The sequence below is a fragment of the Saccopteryx bilineata genome, chromosome 4, assembly GCF_036850765.1.
Source record: "Saccopteryx bilineata isolate mSacBil1 chromosome 4, mSacBil1_pri_phased_curated, whole genome shotgun sequence".
NCBI lineage: Eukaryota > Metazoa > Chordata > Mammalia > Chiroptera > Emballonuridae > Saccopteryx > Saccopteryx bilineata.
Window position 1 is genome coordinate 30,830,877 of NC_089493.1, and position 12,804 is coordinate 30,843,680.

Genomic DNA, 12,804 nt, shown 5'->3' on the forward strand with positions numbered 1-12,804 from the left:
CCCATGTATGATGAATGCCCTACGTCTCTTTTTCTGGAAACCTACCCTTTTCCCCACTCCCTCCCCTAATATATATATCAGGGCAATCTCAGGCATTTTATTGATTTTAGCTTTGCCCCAATTGGAGAATCACTTTTCCTTCACTCACCCTCCCTTCACACCTGCCCCATTTTAGCCCTTTCTGCTTTCACTTTCAGCACTGCGGCTCTGATGGCTCAACTCTTCCAACTAACAGGTCTGTAGAGGTCTACCCTGCACCCTGAGCAGCTCAGAGGGAGGAACTGTACCAGCAGTGCCTCATACCCAGCCCGCTTCTGCCCCGGACAGATGGCTCCACAATGACAGCTCCAGAATGACAGTGGGTGAGGCTCTGGTGCCCCCCAAGGGCACTCTTCTACTGCTGTGGTTTCAGGTGTCTCTGTCCATATATGACCACAGTCAGGCCAGGCCCTCCCAACGCTTCTCCCAAGAAGTGGTGATCCCCTTGAAGGTGACCAGCAGGGACAGAGATGCTAAGGCTCCAGGCTGGCTCTCCTACAGCCTGCACTTTGGGGGCCAGAGACACATTGTCCACATGAGGGTCAAGAAGTTCTTGGTTCCCAGACAACTCTTGGTGTTCACCTACACGGACCAGCATGCCCTTCTCCAGGAGCAGCCTTTTGTCCCTGATGACTGCTACTATCACGGTTATGTGCAGGGGGTCCCCGAGTCCCTGGCTGCCCTCAGTACCTGTTCTGGAGGACTCCGAGGAATGCTACAGATAAATGATCTTGCTTATGAAATTGAGCCAATTAGGTTTTCTGCCACTTTTGAACACCTCGTGTATAAGGTAGATGTACAGCTCCCACTTATGAGATGTGGCTTAACAGAAGAGAAAATAGCAAGCCAATTGAAGATGCAAGAGTTGTATAAAGGCACTCTAATGCAAAGTTCTTACATGGGCTGGTGGACTCACTTGCGATTTCTTGAGCTGGTGGTTGTTGTGGACCACTTTCGATACACTTACTCTCATAGTAATGTGTCAGTAGTGCAGCATGAAGTACTTGATGTGGTCAATATAATAGGTCTCCTCTATCAGCCTTTCAGGATTGATGTAATTCTGACTGCAGTTGAGGTCTGGAATAAAGGAAACCCATTTTCCACTGATAGCATAGAGGACACTCTGGATTCATTTTCTCTTTGGAAGTTTATGCACCTTGATGCCCGAGTGCAATATGATCTAGTCCATCTTTTCATTAAAAAATCCTTTGGCATGAAGGTTGGTCTTGCCTACGTTGGTGGCCTATGCCATAAGTTTTTTAATTGTGGAGTGGATGCTTTTGAAGGCGATGCTCTCTATTCTTTTGCACTTACTGTGTCCCACGAGCTTGGTCATAATTTGGGTATGGTGCATGACACTCAGTGGTGTCGGTGTGGTTTCAGGTGGTGCGTAATGTATCCCTACAAAGTTCCAGCAACTAAATTCAGCAACTGCAGTTATGGCCAGTATTGGGACTATACTATCAGTAAAGGGTTATGTATTAACCCTCTTCCACATCCAGAGAATATTTTTAAGTTACAGTATTGTGGGAACCTAGTTGTTGAAAAAGGAGAGGAATGTGACTGTGGATCTATAAAGCAGTGTGAACAAGATCCCTGCTGTCTATTGGACTGCACTCTGAGTCCTGGTGCTCATTGTGCTTTTGGGCTTTGTTGCAAAGACTGCAGGTTTGTGCCATCAGGGACAGTGTGCAGACAAAAAATCGGTGAGTGTGACCTTCCAGAGTGGTGCACTGGTACATCCCATGAGTGCCCAGAAGATGTATACGTACAGGATGGGATTCCCTGTAGCGAGAATGCCTACTGCTATCAAAAGGGATGTAATAGCCATGACAAACAGTGCAGGGAGATTTTTGGTGAAGGTGCAAGGAGTGCATCTCAGCACTGCTATAAAGAAATCAACTCCCAGGGAAACCGTTTTGGCCACTGTGGTCTAAAAGGCACGGCATACCTGAAATGTAACACGTCAAATATCCTTTGTGGGCGAGTTCAGTGTGAGCATGTGTCAGTAATGCCTAATCTGACAGATCATACTTCAGTACTTCAGCATCAGGTCGGTGACACTGTTTGCTGGGGCACTGATTATCATTTCGGGATGTCCATTCCTGATAGCGGTCAAGTGAAAGATGGCACAGTGTGTGGTCCAGAGAAGATTTGCAAGCACCAGGAGTGTGTCACTATGGTTCCTCTGTCACAAGACTGTCAGCCTGAGACCTGCAACATGAAGGGGGTCTGCAATAATAAACTGCATTGTCACTGTAATGATGGCTGGGCACCCCCTTACTGCCAACACAAGGGCAATGGAGGTAGTATTGACAGTGGCCCACCGATCAAGGACCAAGGACCACAGAGAAAGGTGGGTTCTCTGCTCTTATTGTGGCTTATTCCTTTGGCTCTTTTGTTTTTATGTTTCTTCATTATGCTGTGTATAAAATGTAAAAACAAAGAGGACAAAGAGCTAGTGGAGGAAGAGGAGCTAGCGGAGAAAGAAGAGGAGCTAGTGGAGAAAGAAGAGGAGCTAGCAGAGAAAGAAGAGGAGCTAGCAGAGAAAGAAGAGGAGCTAGCGGAGGAAGAGGATCACTAAGGCTCCGGCTTCATTGAAAAAAGATCTCTAGTTTTTTAATAATAGAAAACATGTCTACTGTTTAAAGAAAAATTTAAGGATCTCCCGTGTTTGAATCAGATTACACCGATGGATTCGTAGCAAATTTTTACTTCTTGTTCACTGTTTCAAGCAATATTAAAAGTTCATTTTTAATGAGACTAAGAGACATGGAGAAGAGTGTGGTGGTTACCAAGGGTGGGGGGGGGAGGGAGGACATGGGAGGGAGGGAGGGAGAGAGTTAGGGGGAGGGGGAGGGGCACAGAGAACTAGATAGAGGGTGACGGAGGACAATCTGACTTTGGGCGAGGGGTTTGCAACATAATTTGATGACAAAATAACCTAGACATGTTTTCTTTGAATATATGTACCCTGATTTATTAATGTCATCCCATTACCATTAATAAAAATTTATTTAAAAAAAAAAAAAAAAAGTTCATTTTTACTGAAAGTCATTTTTTTCTTTTTTTAAGAGAATTTTTATAAGAATTTATTTGCACCAAATGGAAAACATACTGGGGGGCAAAAGCTCAAACACTTCATTTATGTCTTCATGTACCCTGGGCAAGGGAACAGCAAAGACACATTTTGAAGCTGGTGCCTATCAGATCTGAAGCTTTTCCAGCCTTTGTACTGAAAGATGTAATGTCTGGGATGTGCTACTATATCCCATTCTGTTTGCCAGCTGTCTTCCAGGTAGCTATGCCAAAAGGGGACAATAGAGGTAGCCTGGAATGAAGGATGAGGGAAGAAGGGAGTTCAGTTTACTTGATGTGTACTAAAAGTTACACTTAGTGTCATTTTGGCTAGGGCCATTCACTCTGGTAGTTACGTCTGGTTTGAGATTCCAGCTCTGTTAGAACCACCCTCATTCTTCCCTAGAAGTCCCCGGACCAGTTGGTCATGCTTCATACCCTCAGAGATCTGAGTTGCAGATCTAGGGTTAGGAGGGTGGTCCTCCTCTGAGTTCCTGAAGCATGAGCAGTAGCTGGTCCCTTGCCCTCCTTAAAGGGTCTTGGTCCCTGCTCTGCAGAGGATCTCCCTTAATCATCAGTATTCTAATAATAATAGAAACTCAGCTTCTCTTCTTTGCTTCCCTGACACTGGGGTTGGTAAGTGCTTGCAGTAATTACTTCATTGTACAGTTGGAGTTCTCCAGAGCGGACACCAAATTGGAGTTTAGAGTGCAAGGTATTTATTAGAGAAGAACACCTGGAAAGGAAAGTGTTCTGCGATGAAGCCAGTTTTTCAGGCAGAGGATCGATTGTTTTGTAGCTCTGAACACGCCTTGGCCACTCTGGATGAGCACGGTGAACCAATTATTTCCTGTCGTGTCCTTCCTGCTTGGGGCTGCACTGGCAGGGCCTTCGTGCCCTCCTTAGGTATGATGTGTAGGTGTTGGTGGTCCTGGTCCTCACCTACACTGCCCATTCCGTGTGATTGCTTCCTTGAAATTATAAAGTTTAATGAGGGTAAGACCTGGAATTTCTCAAAACTATTTAGAAGAATTAACTAAAATTCCATGTGAATCTATGATTTCAGATTCAATCCCTTTAATACGAATGGAACTATTCATTTTTTATTCATGTGTTAATTTTGTTGGATTACATTTTTCAAGGCATTTCTCTTATTTTTTTCAAGTTTATCGTCATAAAGTTGTTCATAATATCTATTCATTTTCTTTTTTATATTTATGTGAACTCGAATTATGTGTCCTTATTATTTCCTTCCTGATAATGTAAATTTGCATTTTTCAATTTTAATCTTTATCAATTTTCTATATCCCTATGTGCCTACACAATTGGGCTTGTTATGTTTTCTTAATGATCTCTTCCAGTGATCACAATATACGTGATTGGGGCTTCTGCTTGTAAGTTTAAAGTACTTTATAGTCATTCTGAAAGACCCATTTGATCTTTGCTGCAGAAAATCATTGAATTAAATGGGAATTTGATTTGGATTACCTCCCTGCAGCTGTTATGTGGTGGCATTACTCTCTGCTGTTACATTCCTGATATGTTAGTGTTCCTGTTTCACTGTGAGATAGGTGGGTATGGGGGAAACTTTTAGGGCTTCTCACTTGGTCTTTTCTACCATAACTCTTACAACCATTATGAGGGTCCCATCGTCTTCTGAGTTTATTTACTGGAAGCCAGGAAAATTAGCACTGAGTGAGTTCTTGGACCTATTGGACCCACTGTCAGATGCACTTGGATCGAGATTTTACTAGTTAACGTGTTCTCCTCCATGAGGCATTCTTGGATTCTGTTGTGTCTCTGTCTGGTCAGACCTTGCATCTTAGTCTTCAAAAGCTCTGAGTAGTCCCCCTTCCTCCACTGTGTAACTCTGTCTGGTACATATATATTCATTTTGGGGGACACGTTGCTTTGGGCAGCAAGCGAATATTTATTGCATGTATTTGTGGTAACATTGCACAGTGCTTTCTGAAAAGTACCAGGTTTTTTCTACAATTGGCAGTTGGTCAATTATTGACCTGACTCAGGATTTAAAAGTGGACAATAGATGCCTATTGCAGAAGTTGGCATCTGGGGATTGATCACCAGGTTTTAGTTTTAGTTTTTGTTTTTTGTTTTTAGTTATTTAAGGCAATAAATGTCCTCATTGCCTTACCTCCGATATCATCTGTAGGAGAACCAAAATTCTTAGAATGCCTCGACATACTTAGGTCAGGTCTAGAGTTTGTCATTCTAGTCTTATTGCCCATTAGAGTAACTATACCCACCTTGTTTCTAATAGTAAGGGCTACCACCTTTTTTTTTTTTTTAAACTATTCTGGAATCTTATCAACCTTGTTGATACTAGAGAGCCCTGTTCTATAGCACCCTGTCTTGTTATCAAACCTGGCCTACAGAGAAAGCCACCACTGAGGTCCCAATGACGACTGCTTTTCTCTGACTGACAATTGCATTTCTTGCTGCTTGGGTGAAGACATTCCTTTAGGACCTCCCGAGAAACAGGGTCAGTGCTGGTTTCCCTGGCCTTTTGTAATACCCTATTCTCACACGCCTTCTACTCTGAATATTCTGACCCCCAAATTCACTTCTTTGCCAAAGTAGTTCTAGCATTTCCACCTCTATTATTATAGCCCACCAACATTTCCAAGTCTCAACAATGCAGTAATTCCATCAGTATGTTAGGATAAGCTCTTTGCAAGAATGTTAAATCCTGAGCAACCCCTTATTAAAAAGCCTTGTCTTGTGTAATCTATTTATCCTGGAACAGTAACCTTAGGATCTAGTCTCTGTACTCCTGGCTCCAGATGGCATATGTTAGCCAGCTCCCAAAGCTCTCTTGGTCAGTGATCCTGTTCCTCTCGTACTAAGAACTGTCCTGACCCAAGTTGTTGATCTAAGTTGCAAGTAAGGGATGTTAAGACCAGATCTTTAGGAGATAAGCATAATGTTTGGTTAAACATGGTCTCCAAGCAATGAGATCCTACTCTCCTCCAGTAAAGTTTGAGGAGTGAGTTCTGTTGGCCCAGAGTGTTGTTCATGGGACTCGCAGGATGCAAATTTTGTTTTATTTCTATAAGTGAGAGGAGGGGAGATAGAAAGAGAACCTCCTGCATGTTGCCCTGACCAGAATCCACCCAGCAACTCTTGTCTGGGGCTGATGCTCAAATCATACAAGCTGTCTTCAGCACCTGAGGCCAGTGCTTGGACCAACTGAGCCACTCACTGTCTGTGGGATGAAAAAGGGAAGAGAAGCAGATGGTTGCTTCTCCTGTGTGCCCTGACTAGGGATAAAACTCGGGAAGTTTGCATGCTGGGCTGATGCTCTGTCTATTGAACCAATCTACCAGGGCCCTAGGATTCAAATTTTCAAATGCAGCTACTCAAATGTCTTTGTTTTAAATCTCAGGATAGCATTTCTTCCTTAATATGACCTCTGATTTTTACATAGGAAACATGCCAGAACTCTAAATTCAGTAATCTTTATAAATCTGGATAGTTATAACTAGTCTGGGGTATTATTTTCAACAGTCTATAGAATGAGATTCTCTTCCAACATTGTCACTGAGGTCTTGGGACTTTAATACCATGCCCAAGTTATTTTATCTGAGCATGTCATTTTATTTATTCATCACTTCTTCACCAGTTACCTAAATTGATAATTTTCATATTCGTAATTCAAATGTGAGAACTATTGGATAAGCCAGGGCACCACTTCCATCTGTACCTCATCCTTACACACCATTTTCATCAGAGGAAAGCGGTCATTATTGGGGCCTGAGTGGGAGCTGAAGTGAGAGTCTTAGTTCCTGGTGTAGTAGCACACCAGTGGTCACCAATCCACTGGCCATAACTATGAGTCCTGTGACAGCTATGCCTTCTGACAAGTAACTGATCTAGAGTCTCACACCCAATGGATCTACCTTTTAGGGAACACTTCTGGTACTACTGTCCCAGAGATAAGGATTTGAGAGTGAGTAGTTTATTTGGGATACATTCCCAAGATGTGAGTACATGGTGAAGGTGTCGAAACTGAGACAAGAAAAAGTTAAAAGCAATTCAAGCATACATTAATGGGTGAGTGACTGTGTGAGCACCCAGGCCAGTTCTACCATGGCCTTCCTGAGAGACACTCAGACACCTCATGATTGACCCATGAAGACTGGGAGAGCTGTGAGATTTAGTCACAAAACAACTCTCATTCATTGGTTAACAGTTGCTTCCACATGTATTAACTTCCTCTTGGTCCCAACCTGCCCCATGAATGGGCCAAGCACACTCTTATGAAGTAGGAAGGCATTAGTATATATAGGAATCTTTGCCAGTAGAACAGAAGATTCATTTGCATTTAATCCTTGCATTAGCATTTGTTTTCTTGGGAATGTGGATACAATAGATGCTGATGGCCTGCCCTACATCCCTTGTCCCTCCTGAGTGTCCTTGCAGCTACAGTAGACAATATCCATTCTCTGACATCTTCCTACTTTAAATGATGTTTCTCGCTCCTTTTTTCTGACAGACAGTGTTCTCTTGCATCATGGAGGACTATCCTAAGGTGTATTTCACATAACTTCTTAAAGAGTCCACAAGGGATGACCCCAGTAGTCCATAGTGGAAACTTGCTCATTAAAATACTCTTTTTTGTGCTTCTAAATAAACTAAACCTACCTAAATCCTGGTCTTAGCATCTGCTTCTTGGAGAATCAGCATTTTCCAAATACTTTGTCTATAATATGAGGTTAATGGTATAAAATTGTGAAAAATATATATATACACACATATATACATATATACATTTATATACTGTATATATAAACTTGTTTGTAATGCATTAATTTTACAGAATTCTAAAAATATGTAAAAAGAAGACCCAGTGAATATGAAAGAATATTTGATTGATAAATTTGACTATAATTAATTTTCCCCAAAAAACGACTTGAAAGGAGAATCAGTAAATTGGAACAGATGCCGTTTGTCTCCAGATGGACACTTCAAGCATGTGGCTCGTTCTGCAGGTTTAATCAAATATTATGTTGGTTCATGCTTCCCTGTTTCTGTGTTTCCACCAGACATCCTTCTCTTCTATACCTTGTTGATACACTGTTAGACTTTTTCCTTTTCTTTTCCTAGAGTGCGTCAAAGGGATGACCACAAAGTAACAGGAGCACACAAGTAGAACACATAACTTTTCACAAAGAGGTGCCTTTCCAAAAGTATGATGTTCAGTCTCTACTGAGAAACAAATTGGAGTTTTCCAGGGAATTGGTCAGGATGGGGGTTGGGGAGGGTGGTCAATAGCATAATGGGAATGGGAATTAGATGTACAGATGTGCAGACACATAACACTGCCAAGTATATTCAGAACAGGAAATAGCAGAGGATGCAAAGTATGGAAAACATATTAGAAAATTATATCAAAAAAGTTATTTGACTTGATTAGCAAAGCATGAACAGAAATTAATAGAAATTATCTGGACCATATATAGAGAGCATCAGATTAGATATGTATTTTTATGAGACAGGATTTCCAAAATCACTGAGAATAGGCTAAGGAGGATACAAATTAGAGACAAAGAAACTGGAAAAAGTCAATACCAGAGGGAGCATTAAAAGTACACATTATTTTAAATTCTCAATGTCCAATTTTGAGCAAGAGCTTTAGTGATTCTAAAGACAGAAAAGGTTTATTTTTACTTTTCCTAAATAATTTTATGCAATTAATAAATCATTTCTATTATTTCTTTTGAATATTTATTGTGTATTGCATACTATTATATGAATTGACATAAAACAGTGTGCAAAACAAATAAAAATATCACTGCCCTCACAGAGAGTATATTCCAGTATTAAAAAAATACTCCAAGAGGATATCGAAACCATTAAAGTAAGGCGAAGAGAACAACGAAGTTGGCTAGAAAACACAAAGGGAACAGACCCAGGATTATTTTTTTTTCCTTGAGAGAGCCAGAGAGAAAGACACATGAAAGGTGGAGAGAGGTAAGAAACATCAACTTGTAGTTGCAGCACTTTAATTGTTCATTGATTGCTTCTCATATGTGCCTTGACCTGGGGGAGGGGGTTGATCCTTGCTCAAGCCAGTGAGTGACCTTGGGCTTTAAGCCAAGGCCTCTGGGCTCAAGCCAGTGACCTTGGGATCATACTGATGAGCCTGTCACTCAAGCTGGTGATCTTGCACTCAAGCTTGTTTGCCTGTGATCAAGTCCATGAGCCCGCACTCAAGCCCATGAGCCCGCACTCAAGCAGCAACCTCAGGTTTCCAGCCCAAGTCCTCAGCATGCATCCCAGGTCCATGCTCTGTCCACTGTGCCAGCACTAGTCAGAATAACTAGGAGTTTTTATTAAACAACAATTTGTTTACACTTTAACAAGAATCTCTCTGTTTTGGTTACCAAATAAACCCATGGATTTGGATGTGACAAACAATATTATCATTCTCCTTTTCAGATTTTGGAGCAGAATGTTATAAAATTTAAATAATTTTCCCAATTTTATTACATGTCTTTTGGTAGTAGAAGGCACTGTCACCGCATGGAATCCCATTATGCACATATGCATCTTCTGGACACTGATGGGATGTCCTGTTGCACCACTCTGGAAGGTCAAGTTCATTTACCTGATGTCTACTGAGTTCCAATGATGGCCTGAACTTGCAGTTTTGACTTGTTCTATGCTTTCATTGGAAAAATATTTCCAAGATTTCAAATTCCAATCCTAGTCAGAAGTACCCAACTGCTGAGAAATAGTATCCACTGTGTTGTCAACAGGAAATGTATCCTCTCCACCTTTTAGAAATTACTTTGGAAATAAACAGACACAACTCACCCATAGGTCTTTAGATGTCTGTCTCCTGGCTTGCCCGTGAGTTATATCTGCACTTAAGAAACACAAAGCGAACCAACTTTATTAAAGATCTTTATTTGCTGCTTACACAGCGAACAGTAGTTAGGAAGGTGTTAGGAATTATGTTTTCTTGATGCCAATGTTTCTGATACAGACAAAAAGGAAATTTTCTTCATTTTTTCTGTAAACTGTCAGAAATGTGCTCAGTTTCCGGCATGTAGCATTTCTACCTCCAAGAAACTGATACTTTTTTATTCATAGGGTATTAAATTAGAGGCATTCTCTTAATCTGAAGGGTGGGCCTTGGTCTCCTTAGGACTGAAATGTTTTTAAAGGTACATAAATACAGCAGTCAACAGTAGAAGCAAAACTGACAAACTAAGAATCATGACCAGTGGGAAGAAAACGTTTCTGGCAGATGCTGGGCCACTGTCGACACTCCCTCCAGAGCCTCTGTTCAGGCAGTAGGGCGGGGACCACCCATAGCCACAGTGGCAGTGATGTTTATTATTGCAGAGTCCCTTCATGTTGCAGGTCTCAGGCAGGCAGACTTGTGACAGGAGAGAGAGACTGACACACTTCTTGTGTATGCAGATCATTCCTGAACCACACATGGTGCCATTTTTCACTTCACCAAGATCAGGTGTGCCCGCCTCTAAATGATAACCGACACTCCAGCAGGTGACACCATTGATTTGAGTGTGCTGCAAAGCAGAATGGTCTCCTAGATGGGGAATGACTCCCATATTTTCACACTGAACTTGCCCACAAAAGATATCTGACATATTACATTTCAGGTATGCCGTGCCATTTACACCACAGTGTCCAAAACGGTTTCCCTGGGAGTTGATTTCTTTATAGCAGTGCTGAGATGCACTCCTTGCACCTTCACCAAAAATCTCCCTGCACTGTTTGTCATGGCTATTACATCTCTTTTGATAGCAGTAGGCATTCTCGCTACAGGGAATCCCATCCTGTACGTATACATCTTCTGGGCACTCATGGGATGTCCCATTGCACCACTCTGGAAGGTCACACTCACAGATTTTTTGTCTGCACACTGTCCCTGATGGCATGAACCTGCAGTCTTTGCAACAAAGCCCAAAAGCACAACGAGCACCAGGACTCAGAGTGCAGTTCAACAGACAGCAAGGATCTTGTTCACACTGCTTTATAGATCCACAGTCACATTCCTCTCCTTCTTCAACCACGTTGTTACCACAGCGCTTTGGCATGAGGACTTTCCCTAGACTTGGAGGATTGTGCAGACATGATCCCTGGTTTAATGTGGTTTTGGTAAAATCTGCATAACTACAGTTGCTGAATCTTTTTGCTGGCACTCTGATAGCATTCATGATGCAACCACTTTGCTCACATGAACAGAATTCTTCATCATGCCGCATACCTAAAGTATGACCTAACTCATGAGCCACAGTGAGGGCAAAAAGAGACCAAGGGTCTCCTTGGAAATTATTAACTCCACAGTCAATAGGAGGATGACATATTCCTGCAACATAGGCTATACCAAGTGTACCCATAAGTGAATTTTTAATGAAAATATGTGCGGCATCATATTGTAGCCAGGAAAGTCTGATTTGTTTCCACTGAGTAAAATCCTCCAGAACCTGCTCTATGCTTATCATTGGGAAAACATTCTCATGGTTCCAAATCTCAACCCCAACCAAAATCACATAAGTACCCAACTGCTGATAGATGGAATCCACTATGTTAGTAACAAGAAATACATCCTCCTGCACCTTTGATAAGTTGCTTTCAGAATAAATGAAGAAACTTTGGTCTACCACCACAACCAGCTCCAGAAACCAGGAGGGGATCCACCAGTTATCAGTAGTATATTGTTTCCGAATCGTTTTCTCAGCCCTTACAAATTCCAATTGTTGATGTGCTATTTCCTTCTTTGTTAAGCCACATCTAATAGGCAGGAACTGTGTCTCATTAATGTTTATCTTATAAACCAGGTGTTCAAATGTGGTAGAGTGCCTAATGGGCTTGATTTCATAAGCAAGGTCATTTATTTGTAGCATTCCTCGAAAGCCTCCAGAACAGGTACTGAGAGCAACCAGGGACTCATGGAAGCCCTCGACATAACCATGATAGTAGCAGTCATTAGGAACAAAAGGCTGTTCTTCCTGGAGGGCATGCTGGTCCGTGTAGGTGAACACTAGTAGTTGTCTGGAAACCAAGAGCTTCTTGATTCCCATGTGGACAATGTATCTCCAGTCCCCAAACTGAATGCTATAGGAGAGCCAGCCTGGAGTCTCTGCACCCCTGGCCTTGCTGGTCACCTTTAGGGGGATCACCACTTCTGGAGAGCTGAGGTGTTGGGTGGATCTAGCCTGGGAGAGGCCAGAAGGAAACACAGATACCCCAGGCCAGAGCAGCAGGAGAACAATACTCATGGACAGCCTGGCCTCACCAGCCACCATTATGGAACTGCCATGATGGAGTCAGATGTACAGAGAAAATGAATGTGAGACACTCTGAGTCTGGCTCCTCCCTCTAAGCTGGTCGTTGTGTAGAGCTGACCTTTAAGGATCTGAGTCCCAGCAGAGTTGGCCAGCAGAATTGCTGTGCTGAAATTGAAAATAAAAAGAGGGATAGGGGAGAAGGAGGTGGGATTAGGTAAGGAAAGTGGGATTGAGAAAGAACTGAGTGTTAAAAAAATGATTAATGAATCACAAAATTAGATTTGCTTTCAATAAATGGTGTTGGGAAGGAAGGAGTTACAGATAAGAGTATTGGCCTGTACTGGTAATTGTTGAAGTTGGATGATAGGTACTCCTCTTTTCATTAAATCTGAGAAGACTT

At 42.1% G+C, this 12,804-nt stretch overlaps 2 protein-coding genes across 2 annotated transcripts; one reads left to right on the plus strand and one right to left on the minus strand.

Moving 5' to 3' along the window:
• Positions 1-256: 256 nt before the first annotated feature.
• On the plus strand, positions 257-2,623 carry LOC136335397 (disintegrin and metalloproteinase domain-containing protein 20-like). Its single transcript, XM_066276672.1, has one exon. The coding sequence runs from the start codon at positions 353-355 to the stop codon at positions 2,621-2,623; it is 2,271 nt and encodes a 756-aa protein (XP_066132769.1). The 5' UTR covers positions 257-352.
• Positions 2,624-10,304: 7,681 nt separating this feature from the next.
• Positions 10,305-12,422, minus strand: LOC136335950 (disintegrin and metalloproteinase domain-containing protein 21-like). The gene has a single exon (XM_066277211.1). It carries the CDS (start codon positions 12,420-12,422, stop codon positions 10,305-10,307), a length of 2,118 nt encoding a protein of 705 aa, XP_066133308.1.
• Positions 12,423-12,804: the final 382 nt, after the last annotated feature.